The sequence below is a fragment of the Eutrigla gurnardus genome (genome assembly GCF_963514095.1).
Source record: "Eutrigla gurnardus genome assembly, chromosome: 6".
NCBI classification, from domain to species: domain Eukaryota; kingdom Metazoa; phylum Chordata; class Actinopteri; order Perciformes; family Triglidae; genus Eutrigla; species Eutrigla gurnardus.
The window spans coordinates 7881194-7899575 of NC_139920.1; the positions used below are offsets into that span (position 1 = coordinate 7881194).

Consider the following 18382-nt stretch of genomic DNA (forward strand, 5'->3'; position numbering starts at 1 on the left):
CAGGCAGACAATCGGTGGTGGGGATTGGATTAACAGGAGGATCTAATTGCATTTGAGAAACCAGAGAAAGCACATAAGGAAAAATGAAAAGTGGCATCCAAATGATGGCTCGGTAACATAGCAACAGGGGCACAAACAAGGGAAGTTTACAACAAATTTCATTTTAAGGTTATTAGACCTCATAATGCGAAGGAAATTAATTCTCATGTATTAAGTCATTTAGGTCTCAAGTAAATCTACCCAACCGCATAGGGGGGAAAGGTTGGCTCTAAAATAAACAGGAGGAATTAAATAGATTATAGTTTCTCAAGCAAATGTTGAGAAATTCTCATAAAGCCTGCGGGCTGAGACTGCTCTCCATGCCAAAATACATATCCATCCATGGAAATTTCACTTTAATACTAAGAATTACATTTTGATAAAGTATCACCTAATAAAATGTCATTAGGTGAACTCCATACATGTAAGAGGAGTGAGAGGAAAACCTCAACTAACAGCCTGACTGCAGGCTTTTTAAAGGTGAAATTAAAGCTGAAATTTTAGAAGCAATTATATTGAAACCATTATGCAATCTTGTCTCTGCACAGCCCTCTCTCTTACATGACATTGTTTATTCTGTCCACAAACAAATATGTGTATTCCTCATCATAAGCCATTCATCTCATATCTGTAAGGTCTGGGTAAGGTCTTGTGTCAGTGCTAAGCAGATGTTTTGCATTGAAGCTAATTACTGTAGTGTCTATATACCGAGCTAATTGTGTGTGTGTGTGTGTGTGTGTGTGTGTGTGTGTGCGTGTGTGTGTGTGTGTGTGTGTGTGTGTGTGTGTGTGTGTGTGTGTGTGTGAAAGTATGTGACTGAAAGCTCATATGTAATTAAACTAAGGGTGTAAATAGAGACCTTTGTGTGTGCAGGAGGCTCTTCTATTTGCTTTAGTGGATTTGAATGCACAAACTCACATCTGACTTTATTTGCATTTTCAACCAGAAATTCAGGCGAAGGTTCACAAAGAGAGCCTCTGCCTGTTTATTTCACGGCAGGCATTTTGACATCACCTAATCATGCAAGTGACAATGTACCTCCGCTATGTTTACCTTCCCTCCTCTCATGCGTCTGTGGAGTTGTGTTTATGTCCTGCCTTGGTTTTCTCTCCTGTAAAGCTGCTGATTCTGCGTTTCTGTGAAGCCTTGGAAATAATGCTGTGGTTTCCCTGCAGTGGAGCACCCTGAGCCGAGCAGTGGAGGCTGGTTGGAGACGGGGAGGGTGGGGGAGGGAGTGGATTGTGGGGGCTTTGCTTTTGAGGAATGAGACCTCTCACTTTCTCTCTCCCTGGAGCAACTGGGGTGGAATAATTACATAGCATGTGCGAAATTGAACTCCAGTCATTGTGAATAGAGAGAGTGCTAAAGAGAGAGTGAAGGGAGGAGTGTAAAAGGAAAGATGGCCGCCAGTTCCTGTGGGTAAGGATGAGCTCTGCACAGCAGTTATCACATTATTTACAGCCGTGGATTTAATGTATCGTTCTGTAATGAGCAGCCAACCAATGGCCTGTGATCTGAAGCTCACTTATTCACTCACTGGCCTGAACTCAGGGCAGCTAAAGGCTGGAGGACTCCCCTCACATGGAAACCAAGCCAGCTGCTATTTTCACTTTATTTTGTACTCAGGTGATAGATTACACAGTGTGTGTGTGTGTGTGTGTGTGTGTGTTTACCTGTCATGTGGGGACATACATTTGATTACACATAGTGGGGACTTGCCTTTTTGGGGACAAAATAGGGACAATTGCATGTCAATCATTATATATTAGGGCGAAGACTTGGTTTAAGGTTAAGGTTATCTTTAGGTTTAGCGTTAGGATTAGGATTAGGTTAAAATAAGGTTTAGTCGAAAAGGTTAGGTTAAAAATTATGGTTAGTCAATAAGTACATCCTCAAAAGTCATGAAAACACAACTGTGTGTGTGTGTGTGTGTGTGTGTGTGTGTGTGTGTGTGTGTGTGTGTGTGTGTGTGTGTGTGTGTGTGTGTGTGACAGAGAGAAAGATAATTCATGTATGACCCCTAAATTTCAAACCTGGATGATCAGTCTTAGTCTCTAAATACTGAATTAAACTGTAAAGTATCATGCAGCTTCATATGACTGATGTGATGAATGAAATGCTGTTTCTCTTTATGTTCATGACACAAGCAAGTCTGTAATGATGTTACCTCCTCCTCTCTCATAAGGAAACCAGCAGCAGCTACCACTGACACCTTGTGGTCACCCAGTGAAAATGCACCACCTCTAGTTCCCATTGTACACCTCAGTGTTTGTAGATTTAAAGGGCAGCTCCACTGATTTTAGACAACAAAGATTGTCTCCAAGTGTTGGAGAGTACTAGGCCTACAGCACCCCCCCCCCCCTCCTTGCTCTTATAAGCACTTTCATTTCCATTTTCTAGTATTGCATTGCATTTTAAAATAATTATAAATCACTCATGTGTTCATTTCAATTCTGACTCGATTATGCTTTTAATTTTGCCACTTTTCTACTGCGAACGAAATACACACTGATTAGAATTAGAATTACTTAATTTGTTAGATCATTCATTAGAATTATAGCACAGCTTGAGTATATCATATTTTATTTGGTTGAATGGATTTGTTGGCATTTAAAAGTTCCAGGTCTTCAGTACTGCAGCATAGTCTGAAAGGTAAAAATGTAAGACATTTACAAGTTTGCCTCTGAAGACGAGAGACTGCTCTCTAATTATGAAATACTACAAGGTTTTACTAGAACTAGACTCTTTCTATTGCATGTGTTTCTGTGGCAGTCCAAGTCACCCCAAACTCTAGCAACAATCTATTCAGATTAATAAACATTTCTTCAGCTTGCTTTTACTTATTTTGGAGTAAAAATGTTAATCTCTGGGCCCTAGTTTCGTGGCGCAGCGCAGGGCTGCGCAGGGTGGCGGAGCCGGCGTAATGCAAGTTTCGACCCGCGCCTTGCGCACGGTCAGTTTGGCAGTTTGGTGGATCGCCTGCGCCAAGATGGGTGTGGCGGCGCAGCAGGGGGAGGCGTCACAGATTCAGCTTGGTGCAGCGGAAGTTTCGTGGCAAAAAGCCTTGCCGAAACTTCGCCGAAAGCCCTCCAGCTCCAACCTAGTCTACTCTTGGCGTAAGGCGCAAGGCGCAAATAAAGTAAATTCATTCAAGGCGAATTACTACGGAAGCCCTAAACGGTCATGCATACATTTATTTTATTTCCTCCGTTTTCTCGTGATAACGAGATAATTCCTCCGTTTTCTCGTGATAACGAGATAATTTTACTCTGTTTTCTCGTGATAACGAGATAATTTCCCTCCGTTTTCCCGTGATAACGAGATAATTTCCCTCCGTTTTCCCGTGATAACGAGATCATTTTGAAGTTCGGTAAAGTTGGACAGATATTCACAGAGTCGAACTTCCGGGATCAATAAATCAGAAGTGAAACGTTTTTCAAACACAAATGATGCCTCTGTCTCACCGTAAAATCATAGACTACGAGCTACAAGCACCAAAACCCAGATTTTTTACATAAATAAGCCGTCCTGCGAGCTGAACGGAGAACATTGATCTCCATGCGCAACCGGCAGCCGGGCGAGTGCGCAGGGACCGTCTGCAAATTGCAAGACAATCAATAACTCCACTGTTATACAGTAGGCCTACAGAGACTCCAAAATCACTACACATCAAGGGTCTCTTTATGGTCAGTTCGAATCTGTGAATATCTTTCCAACTTTACAGAATTTAAAATCTCGCCTATCACGTTTCATTTGTTATCTCGTTATCACGGGAAAACAGAGGAAAATTATCTCGTTATCACGAGAAAACGGATGAAAATTATCTCGTTATCACGAGAAAACGGATGAAATAAAATGTATGTATGCATGGCCGTTTAGGGCTTCCGTAAATTACAGCTGGCGGAGTGGAAGTTTGGCTGAGGGCGCGCAGTGCGCACACGTCACCGATACCTCACAGGCAGGTTTCCACAGTCCAGGCACATTTAAATGCAATAAATAATCACAACAAACACTATTTAATGCAACTAATTGAATCAACACGTGAATTTATATCTATATAGATTGTCCCGTCACATCTGACGTCAGATCAAAGGCGGATGGCACGCGTAACGGAAACTCAGCCTCTCGGACCAAAACATCTCCCTCTCTCTCTCCTGTTTTTCATATGTATCCACTGCTAATAAAATGCGTCTATGCCTGAAAAAATCTTTAAAAATACAGCAGCTCGTGCCTGGTCTCGCGCCTCCGCAGTATGGAGAAACGCGCAACTTTGCCGCGAGCTGGAACCGGAGTTGGGGCTGCAGCTGGTCTGAACGGCACGCGAGGTCCCGGTGTCCCGCCGTTCTGGTGTTGGACGGGGAATCCGGTGCAGCTGTGCAGCGCAGATGATGAGCTGTGCACCCTGACCCTGTATTGTGATATACATGCCTAAAATGTGCCTACAATTTCTATAGTGATATAATATCGGCATTATAATTATTATGACTTTACGCACGCACAGCGCGTGATGCGCGTGGTGGGAGCGGCGGCGCTGCTTCTGTCATTGGGTTGTCAACGGAACTTGCACTGAACCTCCCCTGAAGGTACGTGTCCACAGGGGCGATTTTAAACGCGAGTGGACGCGCCGCTTCCCAGTATCGACATTCGCCGCGACGCTACCAGAATGCATTGCACGGCTTTTCACATAGACGATGAATGGGACGCGGGGAAACACCGCTGCCTGTGGACACATACCTTTAATCCCAGTCCACGCCTTGTCTCCTCCTCGTCTCCCACTCACGCCTTCTTCTCCTCCCTCTTTCCCACGCGGGTGGGCGAGACGGGAGGTGCCTGCGCTAGCCTGCGCGGTGCACGAAACTTGCAAAGTCGAGGCGGACACACCCCGTAGGCGTGGCGCAGGTGCGCTGCGTGCTGACTGCGCCTGGTCTACGAAACTAGGGCCCTCTAACTTTACCCCAAAATTTTAACTTTTAGAATTTTCCAAGGAATATATTTTGGAGGAGGTTGGTCATCTCCATTAGTGAGGCTGTTCTTGAACACTTTGAAACACTTTTTATGTTGTTCTTTCTTTCATTTGACGTAGGTCACATTTTGGTTTTCTCTGAAGGAAACTCACATCACTGATCCACTTGGTGAAGTAGGAGGTGCGAGTGAACACTGTGGGCTTCATGGGGGTGTTGCACCCTCTAGAGGAGACGAAGCTGGTCACGCCCTGCACGTACCACCTGCCATCACGGCCCCTGCAGTTCAGAGGGCCTCCTGAATCCCCCTGCAGGGACAGACAGAAGACAAGTGAATGCAACACATTGATACAGTTATAAGCATGTTGTGATGAAGGGAGCGGTGCGTACATGGCAGCCAGAGCGGATGTCACCACCACCACAGATCATTGTGGGTTTCACAGTGCTCCCCCACCAGCCGCCGCTGCTGCAGATGCTGTGGTCGACTACAGGAAGGAGAGCCTGCTGGAGCTTATAGGCAAGGGGACCACCGCCTGCAGGGATTCAAATGGAAAAGTTGTAGCATCATCAGGTGGTGTCACATGATGCTCAAAGAGACACCAACAGGTTAGTTTGCAGAAAATATTTTTTTACAGACTTGGACTTGGACTTTTCCACAGTTCTGCAGTGAAAGTGACTTTGTAATGCTGAGATGACATTCTCAAGTCTTCATCAAGACTTTAACGGTTTTCATTATTGTAATGTTGTGCATTATTTATGGATCTTCAAATCTATATCTCTACAAACGTTATATGTCTCCACACTTTGTTAACATGGTGTTCCGTTTTCACATTCAGTCCTGCAGCGCTGAGCTGCGTCATGCTCTTATTGGACCAGCAGAGTCACGCCATGGCATTGAATGTTACAGATCAGAATGACTCACTGTAGATCCTTCCCCAGCCAGTGATGTAGCAGGGGTCATTGTGAGGGGCGACCTCTCCACTCTCTGGCACACAGGAGGGCTGCACCTTGTCGTTCAAGATGGCAGGGGACGCCAGTTTGATCATCGCAATGTCATTACTGAACAAAAGAAATAACTCCAAAATGTCATACAGTAATAAACATCATCATAACCTTTCCCCCAAACACTGGAGAGGAAATGTCTTACATTAACTGCTCAATGAATCATAGTATTACTTAGAATATTAGAAAAAGGCACCAAACTTATGTTTAAATAATAACAAATACCTTTAGTTGAAGCCAATCTGCCCCAAGTGGCCAAAAAGAGAAATGAATGCAGCTTCAAACATGTTAGTAAAATGTTCTGGTGTAAAACCTGTTGCTATTTGGAACACATGCTGAAAACAGCTGTATGGAGTAGTTATACACACTTACCCACAAGACAGGCAATTATCATTCCAGCGAGGGTGAACCACGATCTTCTCCACGCCTCTAATCTGCTCATTGTTCTCCTCTTTGGTGAGGTCATACTCGCCCATTACCACGCGGTAGGTTCGCGATCTGTCACACGGATATATATATATATATAAGATAAACTTAAGATCCAACCTACATCTAACATCATGGCACAGAAGAGTGTGTGATAGTAGACGGTGATCTACCCGATGCAGTGACCTGCAGTCATGACCCAGTTGGGAGCGAGCAGAGTTCCTCCACAGGTGTGGTGGTACGTGGAGCCGCTTAGATACTGCAGAGAGATCTGAGAAGAGAGCAGCAGAGTCGGCATCACTATAAAGTATACGAAATACTTCTACTCAACTATTGTACTCAAGTAGAATTCTGAGACATTTTCATATTTTCAATGTATGTTAATTCATACTTCCTATCTATGACAGCTCAGAAAGAAATATTTACTTTTACATTTATTTGATAGCTCTTGTTATTTTTCAGATTACGTTTTTTACATGAAAATACAAATGTAATATAAAAGACACTGTTGAAGATTATACCAGGTTTCCAACCCTTTTAGCTATAACCTCCTCTAAAACAAACAGTGCTCCTTGTCATGTTTCAGATGTCTCGAGCACGTCCACGAAGTGACTTCTCACGTAGTTTCATTTAAATGATTGTTTGAGATCCAAAGAGATCTAATTCTTGTTCATCTCACATCCTGTGGTGACCGTAGAGGAGCCCATACGGTGTGAACCACTGAGCAAACACAGACTGTAAGTTCAGCTCTACCTCGAGGAGCCACAACAGTAAAATGCTGCTTACACATTCATGTATCAAAAATCTGAACATTTCATTTCATTTTTTTTTACTAAGATACATTAAGTAAATTTAGCAGATGATCTTAAATTGATTAATGATTTTGAATCCAGGACTTTTCTTTGTTACATAGGTTTTTTTTTACATTGTCATATGATATGATTCCACGATTATGATGATTATGAAGTCACCTGCCAGGGCCAGCTGTAGGGTCGAGCATCTTCTCCGTTCACAACGCGGCTCACAGAGGGCTGATAAGTGGGCGTCCCACACCCGAGAGCTGGGAAAGACCTGGGGTTACAACGGCTGATACAACTCAGCTCTGATGCTCAAAGCTCCAACACTTTCTGTAACCACAACTTCCCCTGTACACACTTTAGGTGGAAAAGAACAAATCATTCTTTGCAGCAGCAAGTTGCATATTGAAGGGTATTGTTGTGAAAGATGTCTAACGATCAAACGGCTGGATATAATTCAAACAATTTGCCTTCACAGTTTGTATTGGGAACTCTTTTTGGCCAAGTTAGAGAGATTAATTAAACACAGAGGGGAGTACTCGGCTATCAACGCTTGCACACCACTCATCCTGCTTGGATCTTCGTCAGGTCAAAATGTTTTCACAACATAATGCACAACAATCAGCAAATAAGTTCCTAATACATAAAAAGTACGAACAGCAATACAAACAGTATACTAAATATTTAATATTTTCAAAATACCAATCATATAATATCACAAGATGTATTAGTAATTTATGACGGCGTATTAGGGCCACTGTTGCGGGGGGGGAAAACGGAGCTGAGAGAGGTGGGCAATATTCTGAGATTTAAAGTCGCAAATTTGCTAGTTTAAAGTGGCCCATTTTTAAGGTAGCAAATTTGCTAGTTTATTAAGATGCTAACAACCGGCATTTATGCTAGCTAACATCCCAGGAATGTCACTTTTATCTTTCTAATTAATACATCACAACGTGCCAAACAATGCCAAATTGTCATCTTATGTGTGTTTATTGATCCGGTGTATTGGCTAAGCTAGCGGTAGCTTTCACTTGTTGTCATAGCAACGGCAAACATCTGGGTCAAGCTACGCGTTTACTTCCTCTATGACCTACCGCTAGTTTAGCCAAACCACCCGATCAACAAACACCCATAAGATGACAATTTGGCCCATGTAAAATTAACCAACAATAACGATCAAAAGCCATCACCCTAAGGACCTTAGCAAAGTGTTGTCACACGTTGGGATGGACGCTTGTTAGCATCGTAATAAACTAGAACGTTTTTTAGTTTTAAAGTCGCAAATTTGCTAGTTTGAAAGTGGCATATTTGCCACTTTAAAACTAGCAAATGGGCCACTTTAAACTAGCAAATTTGCGACTTTTTATCTCAGCATATTGTCCACCTCTCTCGGCTCCGTTTTTTTTTTTTTTTTCGACAGTGGCCCAAATACGCCGTAGTAGAAATTACATCACCTACATTCAGAAATATTGTTTAATTATTAAATGTTTGATCTCATACTTTTGTTACCATGTTTTGACTAAATCAGAGGGCTGAGGCCACAGACATAAAGATGCAATAAATATTTTGAATAATAATAATAATAATAATAATAATAATAATAATAATAATAATAATAATAATAATAATAATAAACTCTGCTCTAAAGACTCAATAGAGCACCCAATTTGAATTAATCCACCACTAAAATGAGTATTTCCTCCTGTTTGAGTAAGGTTTGGTGACAACTAGAGTAAGCAGCTTATTTAGAACATTACAGAGCCATTTCACTTTTTAGATAATTAAATATATTTGATCATAGAATTTAGTGTTATCCTGTGTTAAAAACAGGATAGGGAAGTCATAAAGTATTGAGAGATTGACAAACATATTGTTGATGTTAGCCTGTTCATGGGATGTGCCGACCTTGACAGAATAACTCAAGATGAATCCTTCAACTCTGAAACTCTGACCCTGCTACACCTAGAGATGCCTCTCTCTAAATCAGGTAGACCAGACTCACCGTAGGCAGCAAACAGCAGGACAAGAGCCACTTTCATCATGATTCCTGAGAGTAGACCGTCAGTGTGTCATAAGGCTTTTATACTCTCATATTGGAATAGTTATCAGACACAAATACACACAAACAAACACACACAGTCCCGTCCTTGACCTGGGAATCTATGTTCCCGGCTACATCTGTTTCAACTGTCCTCACATAACCCCTCCAGAGCAGTGCACACCACATCCACATCAGTGCTGGACCTGAAGAAAAACTGAGAAAAAGAATCCACAGTGCTAGTTTCCACACAAACTTAGTATTATTAGCTCATACGAGGTTGATGTGTTTCCAATAAATATTCAAGCATCTTTGTGAATGCTCCTTAATATACTACTTAATATCTGAAGCAAAGTACAACAATGCATTCAGCCTCTCACTTAAGAGAACGAGTGTTATGCGGTATGGAATCAGCCGGGACCAAGCACATTTAATCAACTACAGTACTTAAATGTGAGGTTCCTGTATACTTCAATGTATTTTTATGCCATTCCATTACTTCTACTCCATTACATCTCAGAGACAAGACGTTGTACATGTTACTCCTGTATTTAAATGACAGCTTTGTAACTTGTCAAATTAAAATGTCCCTTTCCTGTGTACTGAAAACACATATTATCTCCAAATTTGGCAAGTTGTAATAGCAATGGTCTTTGTGTGTTTTTTGACTTTTTAATTTAATAATAAACTATTAAAACGTTTTTTGGGATCAGGTGGAAAATGCATCGTCAAAAAGCTATAGTTACATAATTTCACTTAAGTAAGGTTGAATTATTCGTAGTAGAATATTTTCATTTTGTGGTATTAGTGCTTATACTCAGCAAGTAATTACTGCATTTAAGTTATTATACAGTATCATAGTGTGTCTTAATCTTTGCACGATCAAGCAACAAATTATTAATTTAAAATATTTGTAAGAGAATCCTGTGGACCATGCTTTGGTATTTTTAAGTCTGTGTCCCTGAAAATGTGTCCAACAGGCGCAGGTGGAAAGAGCGAAGTCGTGCCAAGATGTCCTCCAGCGTGGCAGGAGGAGCCAAAACACTGAGCCTGGGAAGGAAAATAAACACACAGCATTAACATATATGTATATATGTTAACGTTTGCTTGTGTCTGTTTCCTGCTTTATTTTGAAGTTCTCTGACTCTTGTGTCTATGGTCACACTGCCCTGTGATCTTGGGGCCTGTGTTTCAGCCTCTATTCAACAAGCTGTGTTCAAGAACTGAGGAATCATGCCGACAACGCCAAGAAAATAAGATGTTTCACATGCTGCTGTTTTTCTTACCTGATGTGGAAGCTTGGACCTTGTTGTCCGTTCTCAGAGCCGGCTCCCAAACACACACCTTCCTCCTCCAGTAATCTCCGACAGTAAAGCACATCAGGCTCCACTCCTAACATCTGAGGTTAATAACAGCGCTAATCAAATGACTGCTTAAATGCAGCTTTCCCATGCATAAGGTCATATTATATACAGAATAGCTATCAATATAAAAGGATGCTACTCATCATACCTGTGGCCTCAGAAATAAAGAATGAAAGAAATCATCAATCATTTTGCTTTTCAAACAACATGAGACAACTTGAAGGTACAAACATTATTTTGTTGACTTTATGTTGATGTATGGACAAATCATTTAATAATTTGTTGTTTAAATGGTCAATACAGAAAATGTCTGCTTTTTACTTTTGGTTCACAACCATATTTGATGCAAACAAATCCATTCTAGCAACAGAAAATACTAACGACTTCCATTAAAAGCACTGCAGCTATCAATTGTAGAATAACGTGAGGACTTAAGGTTCAGTGGAGATGGTTTCTCACCTTGGCCTCCTCTTTCATCTGAGGTGGTAAATGCAGACATGGGTAAAGAAAGACTCCCCCCATCGCTGGCTGGCACTTCATTCCTGGTATATCATTCAGGAACTCGTATGCACGCCGGGCATTCTGGGACAGAGTCGTCTGATAGTGAAGAATCTCCTTCAATGGAAAGAAAGGTAGCCCCTCAAACACAGTAGCCTTCAGCTGCATTAATTAATACATTTTTATATTAACAACCCCATTGAAAGGAGTCACTCACGGAGAATTCTGCCGTTCAAAACGTATTAGCAGCTTTCTGCACATTGTTTTGGTTTTTCACTCGTCAACTGTTCACCACCAACGGCCGACGGACAGTTAGCAACCATGCAGTGAGACAGCTGGTTTCCCTTACATCTCCTCCATGTGAGCAGGTCAGCTTCAGTTTAACTTCCTGTTTTGTTTTGTTTTCTAATCCTTGCTTCATATGTCCTGTGTATGTTTGACTTCCTGTCTTTGTGGTTTTTCCCTCCTTTTGTCTGTGTTAAATTGTTCCTGTTGTTTCAACCACCAATCAGCTCTCTGCCCTCATGTCTTCCCACCTCTGTTGTCTGATCAATTTGTTGTATATTGGGAGTCCTGTCTTGTCTCTCTTGGTTGCCGACTCGTCTCTTATCCCTTGATTGCTGTTTGAGTCTGCCTGACTTGTAAACTGTAACAAAAACTAAAGTTGAGTGAATATTGAGGATAGATTTATATGAAAACAGATATGCCAATGTTGCTCCATATCTGCTGGTTGAACAAATAGGCAATTGTTAGCTAAAACATTTGCTATATCAATTTTATAAAGTGATGATATGCCAGACGGGTCTTTAAAGACCTTTTCTTATCATACGGTTAACAGCTATGTGAATGAATAAATAAATACAGTTCGTAAACCCCCTCATTGGATTAAAAATATTTTCCAACTTTTTAGGGGACAGACATCTGCAAACGTACTATTGTCCGAATGACTTATGAGTTAGAGACAATGATGGAATGAGTATGCCAGATTTTGTTAATATAATTTGAAGTGCAGTGATTTTTATAAATAATAAAAAATAAAAGTATATATAATAATACATTTATAAAATCTGTTTATATTTTCAGATATTTAAAAAAAATGGTAGTCTGCTGACTATTTGACAGACAAACAAGACTGTTCTTCCTCGGCTAACAATATTAAGGTAGAAATGTATTCATGTGGTGCATTTATGTTTCTTATTATAGTTTCAAGCAGTATTCTTTAAGATACTGTTGCCAGTAACCTTGTTTTATTTGATTTGATTGTTTATTCATTTAACAGGGACAATAAATACAACATTGCCACAAATAATTGGGAAAATGTGATGTATATAAGACAACTAGCTTCAGCTAATGTGTTGTCTTTGTCCCTGGCCGGGCTTTTGAATTTTGCTTTACGATAAAACAATACAATAAATACAGTTTAGCTGAGTACACTTAGTGAAATTGAAATTGAATTAAATGTAAATGTTTTTGTGCTAATATGTGTTGATAATGAGATGTGAGCATGAATGTTCACATCTCTGCTGCTGCTTAAGCCAAAGTTTAACTTTCACACCAAACATCTTCAGTTCTGTGTGAGATTAATTTCCAGTGGTGGTGAGTTCCATTCACTGAGAGGGATGATCATCCTAATGTGTTTCTGCACTTTGGGATTTTACAGTTCTGCTTGGTTGCGCCCCTTGTCATTGTCCTCCTGTACTTTAGATTTGTTGATTTCCCCCTTACCTGTGAGTATGTTTTATAGGAAGGATCTCCCGCTGTGGGGGGGTTGACCATGACCTCCAGAGCGAGCTGTGGTAAAATTGGAGGGCTGCCAGCGGCCTGCATATTTCTTAAATACTTTTTCGTTGCTGGGTCCATGTTAGTGACCTCATTATATCCTCCGCTCAGACCACACCTAAACACACGGGTGAGGACAGAGTACAATGAGTCGACAGAAAAAAGATACTGTCTTTAGTAGGCTGAAGCTGGGTTTATTATTTTTTGATATAGCCATAGAAGCATGTTTATTTGATTCACTTGCAACGTACACACAATAAGCTCATAAGTTGGGACCATATCTGATTTTTATAATACGTTGAAGCACGTCTACTTACTTACGAACAAAGCAATGTCTGTCAGTCTTTTCCTGTGTTTTCTTGCAGCACTGTGGCACTTATGTATGCTTATGTATTGTTTTAATGTATTATTTTTGCTTTGATGTAAAGCACTTTGGGTACCGTCTGGCTATTGTAAAGTGCTATACAAATAAAATTTGATTGATTGATTGATTGTCAGTCATTTTCTTAAATCGTGATAAGGTACAAGGTAAGAACAGTTCATCTTTCAAGGCTTTGTGAGCTCAGTGGTTTCAGTGCCAAGTATATTATATATGCAGCTTTGCAAAAAATGACCTTGTGAGCTCCATTTGTGGTCAGTAATAGGCGATGTGGTCGCATGTTAAGTTCACATATTTGGCTCCGGAAAGGTATGTTCTTAAAGAAATGAGGGTTGTGTAATTGTACCCGGACTGGACTCAATGAGCAATACTGTCCTCCAATCATAAGCATGCCTTCGCCCACTGAACATTTGCATAAGCTCAGCCGGTCAGTTGCACAGGACAGGGGATGGAGCCTCCTTCCAAAACACCAGCATCGGTCCAAACCACGTTCAAATCTACTTCACTTGGGCTTCTTGGCATCAAAGAAGCAGCTGGCAAACCACTTCAGCAGACACATGATGAGTCAGCGGGAGTATACTATATTGTGGGGTGTGCATGAATTCGGCTGGGCACGTCCTGATTGGTCAGCTGCAGTATAATTTTCTGTGTGAATGCATGCTTGTGATTGGAGGACAGACAATTAGAGGGCTAAGGCTGGAACATCAGTGATACTCACTCTCCCATGGAGGCGCTGGATAAAGAGTGGAAAGACATCAACTCCACTGTCCCCGAGTACTCTTTGTCCATCTCAGACAGGACTCTCTTATAGGAGAGGAACTCCCTGTCCGGTCCATACACGCTGTCCTGGTACACCTGGAAGACTCAAGAAGGCATGGAATAAGAGAGCTTGGTGGAGACTTCAAACCGATGAGAAGGGCTTTTGTATAGTTTGTGTGGCTTGTAATCACCTCTTCAGCCAACACGACCAGGCCCTCGGCTGCTGCAAACCGAATCACTTCCTCTATTTTCTTCCTGTCTTGCACATGACCTACAGAACAACTCATAGTGAGAATCAGAGATTCAAGTTATTGTAGCTACTGCATGTCGTTTACCTGTGGGGTTTCCTGGGTTGCTGATGTAAATGGCTCTGGGTTGACAGCGCCCCCTAGCGGTCTCCAGAGCTCGGTGCAGCTCGTCCAGGTCTACAGCCCGGCCTCGGTCCTCCATCAGCTTGTATGGCACCAGTGTCACCCCGGTCCCCTCCACCAACGGTGGCAGTGTGTGTGGGCAGGGCATCGGGGTCAACACGGGGTCAACACACCCGTCCGGGTCGCCCCCTCCCCACTGGCCATAAGATGCAAAACCATCTAACAAAATAAATGATACAATGTATGCTTTTATCACACATCAGTGGTACTTTTGTGTTGATAAATAAAGTGTTCAACTTATTTTGTTCATCCTTACTGTGTCAACTGCTGTTTGAATGATGTCAGTGACCTGACAAGCCTTGACAAGATAAGCACAACCCCTAAATAGCACAGTATGTCTGTAGTATCTTTCCTGGATGGTTATGATATTTTGTACCATTATTCATGTTCCCTGCAGACTGACTTTGATTCTAGTGCCACCATGAGGTTGACATGGGATTTTGAGAGAATGTCTCAACAGTTACTGGACTTTCACCCCCGCATATTATAGTTTATGACAAAATCCCTGCAAAAGTAATTATATTCCCATCGGTTATCTGTATTTTGTGCTAATTAGCAAATGTAAACACGCTAACGCACTTAACCAATAGCTTGTGAACACCCTCAGTATATTAGCATTGCCATTGTGAGGATGTTAGCACGCTGACGTTAGTTGTAGACTCAGTTCCTCAGCTGACTCATGGACAGTGCAGACATGTGATATGTCGCTCAATAATGAATAACTAATCATCTTCGAAAAATGTTATACCATCAAAGACGTCTGGGAACCCGAAGAGATGATTATGTCTTCTGGTTGTGAAGTCACTCCACCATCTCGTCTCATGATGAACTCTGCAACAGCTTTCTGGACATATGGTATTCCACTGGCGCTTACACAGTATGAGCCTGTCATCGACAACGTAGGGAGAGCCGGTCCGTTAGAGCACATGTGACAGCCAAAGAAATTCTAACTATTTTGAATTTCAATTATATATTTTTCCTGATTGCGTAAGCATTATCTTTCAAACTATAGGATATTTTTGCAAAACTTTACACACTAACCATAAAACCGTACACCAAACATCAAACTATTATACATCTCTTGCAAAAGCAAACAATTCTCACAAAACTCTTCATACTCTTTTGGAAATAGTGGTTTTGCATCAATACAGTGGACACAAACCACCATGTGAATAAGCACACAAAGCACCAACTACGCACTCATAGTGCATCAAGAATCACTGTTGGTGATGAAGTTTTGAAGTAAAAAATTAATATAATTTATTCTCACCCACGCTCCCTCCATTGCACTCGCCCAAAAGCTTCTGTGCTCTCCGCTTGACATCCAGCCGAAGGCTTTCTTCTTCCAGGAGCTCGGGGTAAAGGCACACTGCCAAGACCTGATAAGACAGGTTCAGGTGTCACAGGGGTCGCCTCGGTGCAGGAAAGCACAACATACAAACACAAATTATGGATACACCATGTAATAATAGATTGATCTACAAAACACCAACCTGACGAACAAATGAGATGGGTGCCATTCCAGCCCTGTGGGGATCCCCTGAACTCACATCGATCACCTGCTGGAAAGGTTTCATTGCTCCCTGAGAAAAGCCATGTGGGTTAGTCTACCTCTTTTATTTCTTCAAGGTTGTTATGGAATATCAACTTCTATCACTTTGTGTGACAGTATAACACAGCGTTTCCCAAACTTTTTTGAGGTGAGTGAGCCAAGACTGTCTGAGGTAGCTAGCAGGGTTGGAGCTCCATAACACAGTGTCAGTGTGGAGTGTAAAGTGTGCAGAGCTTCAAATAAGAACTGTTTTCTCTTTTTCGTACTTTATGGTTTCTGCTTTAACCTCGTATTTATAAATAAACTGTGTTACTGTGAATTTGAAATACCATGTCTCTGTCATCCCTTCACACTGGCCTGTGTGTGAGAGCCCTCCTTTCTCAGTATAAGTGTCGAGTTCCCCTCGAGTCTGCACCAACCAACCAAGAAGTCGTGGAATACAATTTTACTTTGCCTTTTAACAGTTAAGATTAATTTGACTTCAATTCACTGTATGCAATTATTGATCTCAAACTATTTATTTTATTTATATTTTTTTGTACTCCAGTTTGTCTACTGAATCATGACTGAAATCCAAGAAGCTCTGTTAACATACATAAACAACATACAATAAACAAGTCAACCTATCATTACTCTAACATCAAGAGAATGCAAGTATAACTACTCATTTACAATAGTATTGTTATTATTTGTTCTACGAGTAGCCTACTCATTGTACATTATATTCACTCACATTATAGCATGAAACGTGTTTTAGATAAAGCAGCAGCAGCAAAGTATGCTGGATTATTGGCATATTCCAATCTGCGGTCAGATGAGCAAACTATAACAGCCCTTTGTGGCCAGGACTGGTTCAGGTGAGAGACTCACCCCTGTGATCTCCTCTGTGAGGCCTGCAGCCAGACTCTGCAGGCCTGTCGGGGATCTGATGGCGCGAACCGCCGGGTTGACCTCCAGCAAGGAAGTCATGTCCGTCTGACTGACGGTGTCTCAATGTGGAGCTCAGCAGCGAGACCTGTGTAGGAAATTAAGGACGATATTAATATATATCCAGGGCTGTAGTGGTCAAATCAGAGGTGTGTAAACTATGAATTCTGTGATGAGATGGACCACGATGCAGTAAGGCAGACCTGGATATACCGCGCATTGTAGGTCTATATTTTGTACCATACGGACCGGTGTCATCAGTGTCAAAATGGCTGGTTATGTTTATGATGATATTGTGGTTATTGTTGAATGCTCATTTTGTGAAAGAAATGGGAGACTACCTGCAGTATTACTATTATTCTGTTATTAAAAGTAATGTTGAAGAAGATTCCAGAATTAATAAATCTATTGTTTAAGTGTTTATTTAATCACAGCCCAAAACATATCAGCAGACCTACAAAAAAAGATCAACCAACTGTGCAGACCGGGCTGCAGAAAAGAAATTAAGGGGGGGCATTACATTTTTTCAGGGGGGCAAACTTTTTCAACCTACATTTTATTTGTTTCAGGCAGAACAATGGCTTCGTGACCACTCCTACAGTGCGGAGAAATCATTTTCCTCTTACTAAAAAGGGGCAGTTCATCCCAAAATCTAAAAAACAAACAAACAAAATAATGTAGTGCTGTGTCCATTTATTCAACTCAAGCATTTATTCAAGAAGACCAGCAACAAGGGTTGTTATGCAGATAGCACCATACAGCTTCACTTCTACTGGAAACGTCAGCACTGATGTCAACCTGAACACTGAAGTAAACATTCATACTGGGAGAGGTAGCTCCAGCAGCTAGGCAGCTACCTCTCCTAGCATGAATGTTTACCCCAGTGTTACTGTTGACTTCAGTGCTGACGTTTCCAGTAGAAGTGAATATCGCTGCTTCCTACTCGCTCCCGTTCTCGTCGTCACTTCTGCGCGTATTTTTGGGTAAAAAATACGGATATCCATACCGAACACCACAGCTAACTAGCGACTCTATGAGCAACTGCGACCATGGACGTCAAGTACTACAGCGTTACCCTCTCATGAGTGACTCAGTGACCCGCCCCCCAACACCTGTAATTGGTCAGCACGTTGCCTTTGTTCGTTGATTGGATTGGTTGAATTGTATGATCGACAAACCGTGAGGAATGTGTCCCAATCCAGGGTCTGCAGCCTTCGGAGGACCCAGCCTACGCGGTCTACGGAGGCAACACCTTCGGAGACTCCTCCGAAGGTAAATGGGACGGTCTACCTACGGAGCATTTCCTGATTGCGTCACGACGTCATCACTTCTGCCGGCCAAGCCCGGGAAAAACACCGGTCAAAACAAAAATACGACAGACGAACCTGATGGTACGGAGAGTTTAAAAAAAATATATATATATATATATA

The 18382-nt window shown here is 41.6% G+C and overlaps 2 protein-coding genes across 3 annotated transcripts; both read right to left on the reverse strand.

Annotated features, from left to right (window-relative positions):
• Window positions 1-2614: 2614 nt before the first annotated feature.
• LOC311014970 (proproteinase E-like) lies at window positions 2615-9450 on the reverse strand. Of its 2 annotated transcripts, XM_084011946.1 has the most exons (9): window positions 9363-9450; window positions 9228-9272; window positions 7400-7488; window positions 6602-6699; window positions 6375-6500; window positions 5923-6059; window positions 5391-5533; window positions 5156-5308; window positions 2615-2684 (listed from the first exon to the last, which is right to left on the reverse strand). In XM_084011946.1, the coding sequence occupies exons 2-9, from the start codon at window positions 9265-9267 to the stop codon at window positions 2667-2669; spliced, it is 804 nt and encodes a 267-aa protein (XP_083868072.1). In that variant the 5' UTR covers window positions 9268-9272; window positions 9363-9450; the 3' UTR covers window positions 2615-2666. The 2 variants fall into 2 exon arrangements, with proteins under 2 accessions (XP_083868072.1, XP_083868071.1); XM_084011945.1 differs by lacking the exon at window positions 9363-9450 and having other exon boundaries at window positions 9228-9313.
• A 729-nt stretch (window positions 9451-10179) lies between these two features.
• LOC311014969 (alanine aminotransferase 2-like) lies at window positions 10180-18178 on the reverse strand. The gene is made up of 12 exons (XM_084011944.1): window positions 18131-18178; window positions 16896-17040; window positions 15967-16056; window positions 15744-15852; window positions 15222-15358; window positions 14378-14609; window positions 14234-14313; window positions 14002-14138; window positions 12851-13022; window positions 11087-11242; window positions 10550-10662; window positions 10180-10313 (listed from the first exon to the last, which is right to left on the reverse strand). The coding sequence occupies exons 2-12, from the start codon at window positions 16992-16994 to the stop codon at window positions 10211-10213; spliced, it is 1428 nt and encodes a 475-aa protein (XP_083868070.1). The 5' UTR covers window positions 16995-17040; window positions 18131-18178; the 3' UTR covers window positions 10180-10210.
• Window positions 18179-18382: the final 204 nt, after the last annotated feature.

What these genes read in the sequence shown, in the direction of transcription:
- LOC311014969 (XM_084011944.1), bottom strand. Translation starts at nt 16,994, where the DNA reads ATGACTTCCTTGCTGGAGGTCAACCCGGCGGTTCGCGCCATCAGATCC. An exon ending in TCACAGAGGAGATCACAGGG is followed by an intron (nt 16,057 to 16,895) that starts GTGAGTCTCTCA and finishes GGCTTTTCTCAG; the next exon opens with GGAGCAATGAAACCTTTCCA. An exon ending in GTGCAATGGAGGGAGCGTGG is followed by an intron (nt 15,359 to 15,743) that starts GTGAGAATAAAT and finishes TGTCGATGACAG; the next exon opens with GCTCATACTGTGTAAGCGCC.
- LOC311014970 (XM_084011946.1), bottom strand. Translation starts at nt 9,267, where the DNA reads ATGATGAAAGTGGCTCTTGTCCTGCTGTTTGCTGCCTACG. An exon ending in CCTACAGCTGGCCCTGGCAG is followed by an intron (nt 6,700 to 7,399) that starts GTGACTTCATAA and finishes CTCTCTTCTCAG; the next exon opens with ATCTCTCTGCAGTATCTAAG. An exon ending in ACTGCAGGTCACTGCATCGG is followed by an intron (nt 6,501 to 6,601) that starts GTAGATCACCGT and finishes TCCGTGTGACAG; the next exon opens with ATCGCGAACCTACCGCGTGG.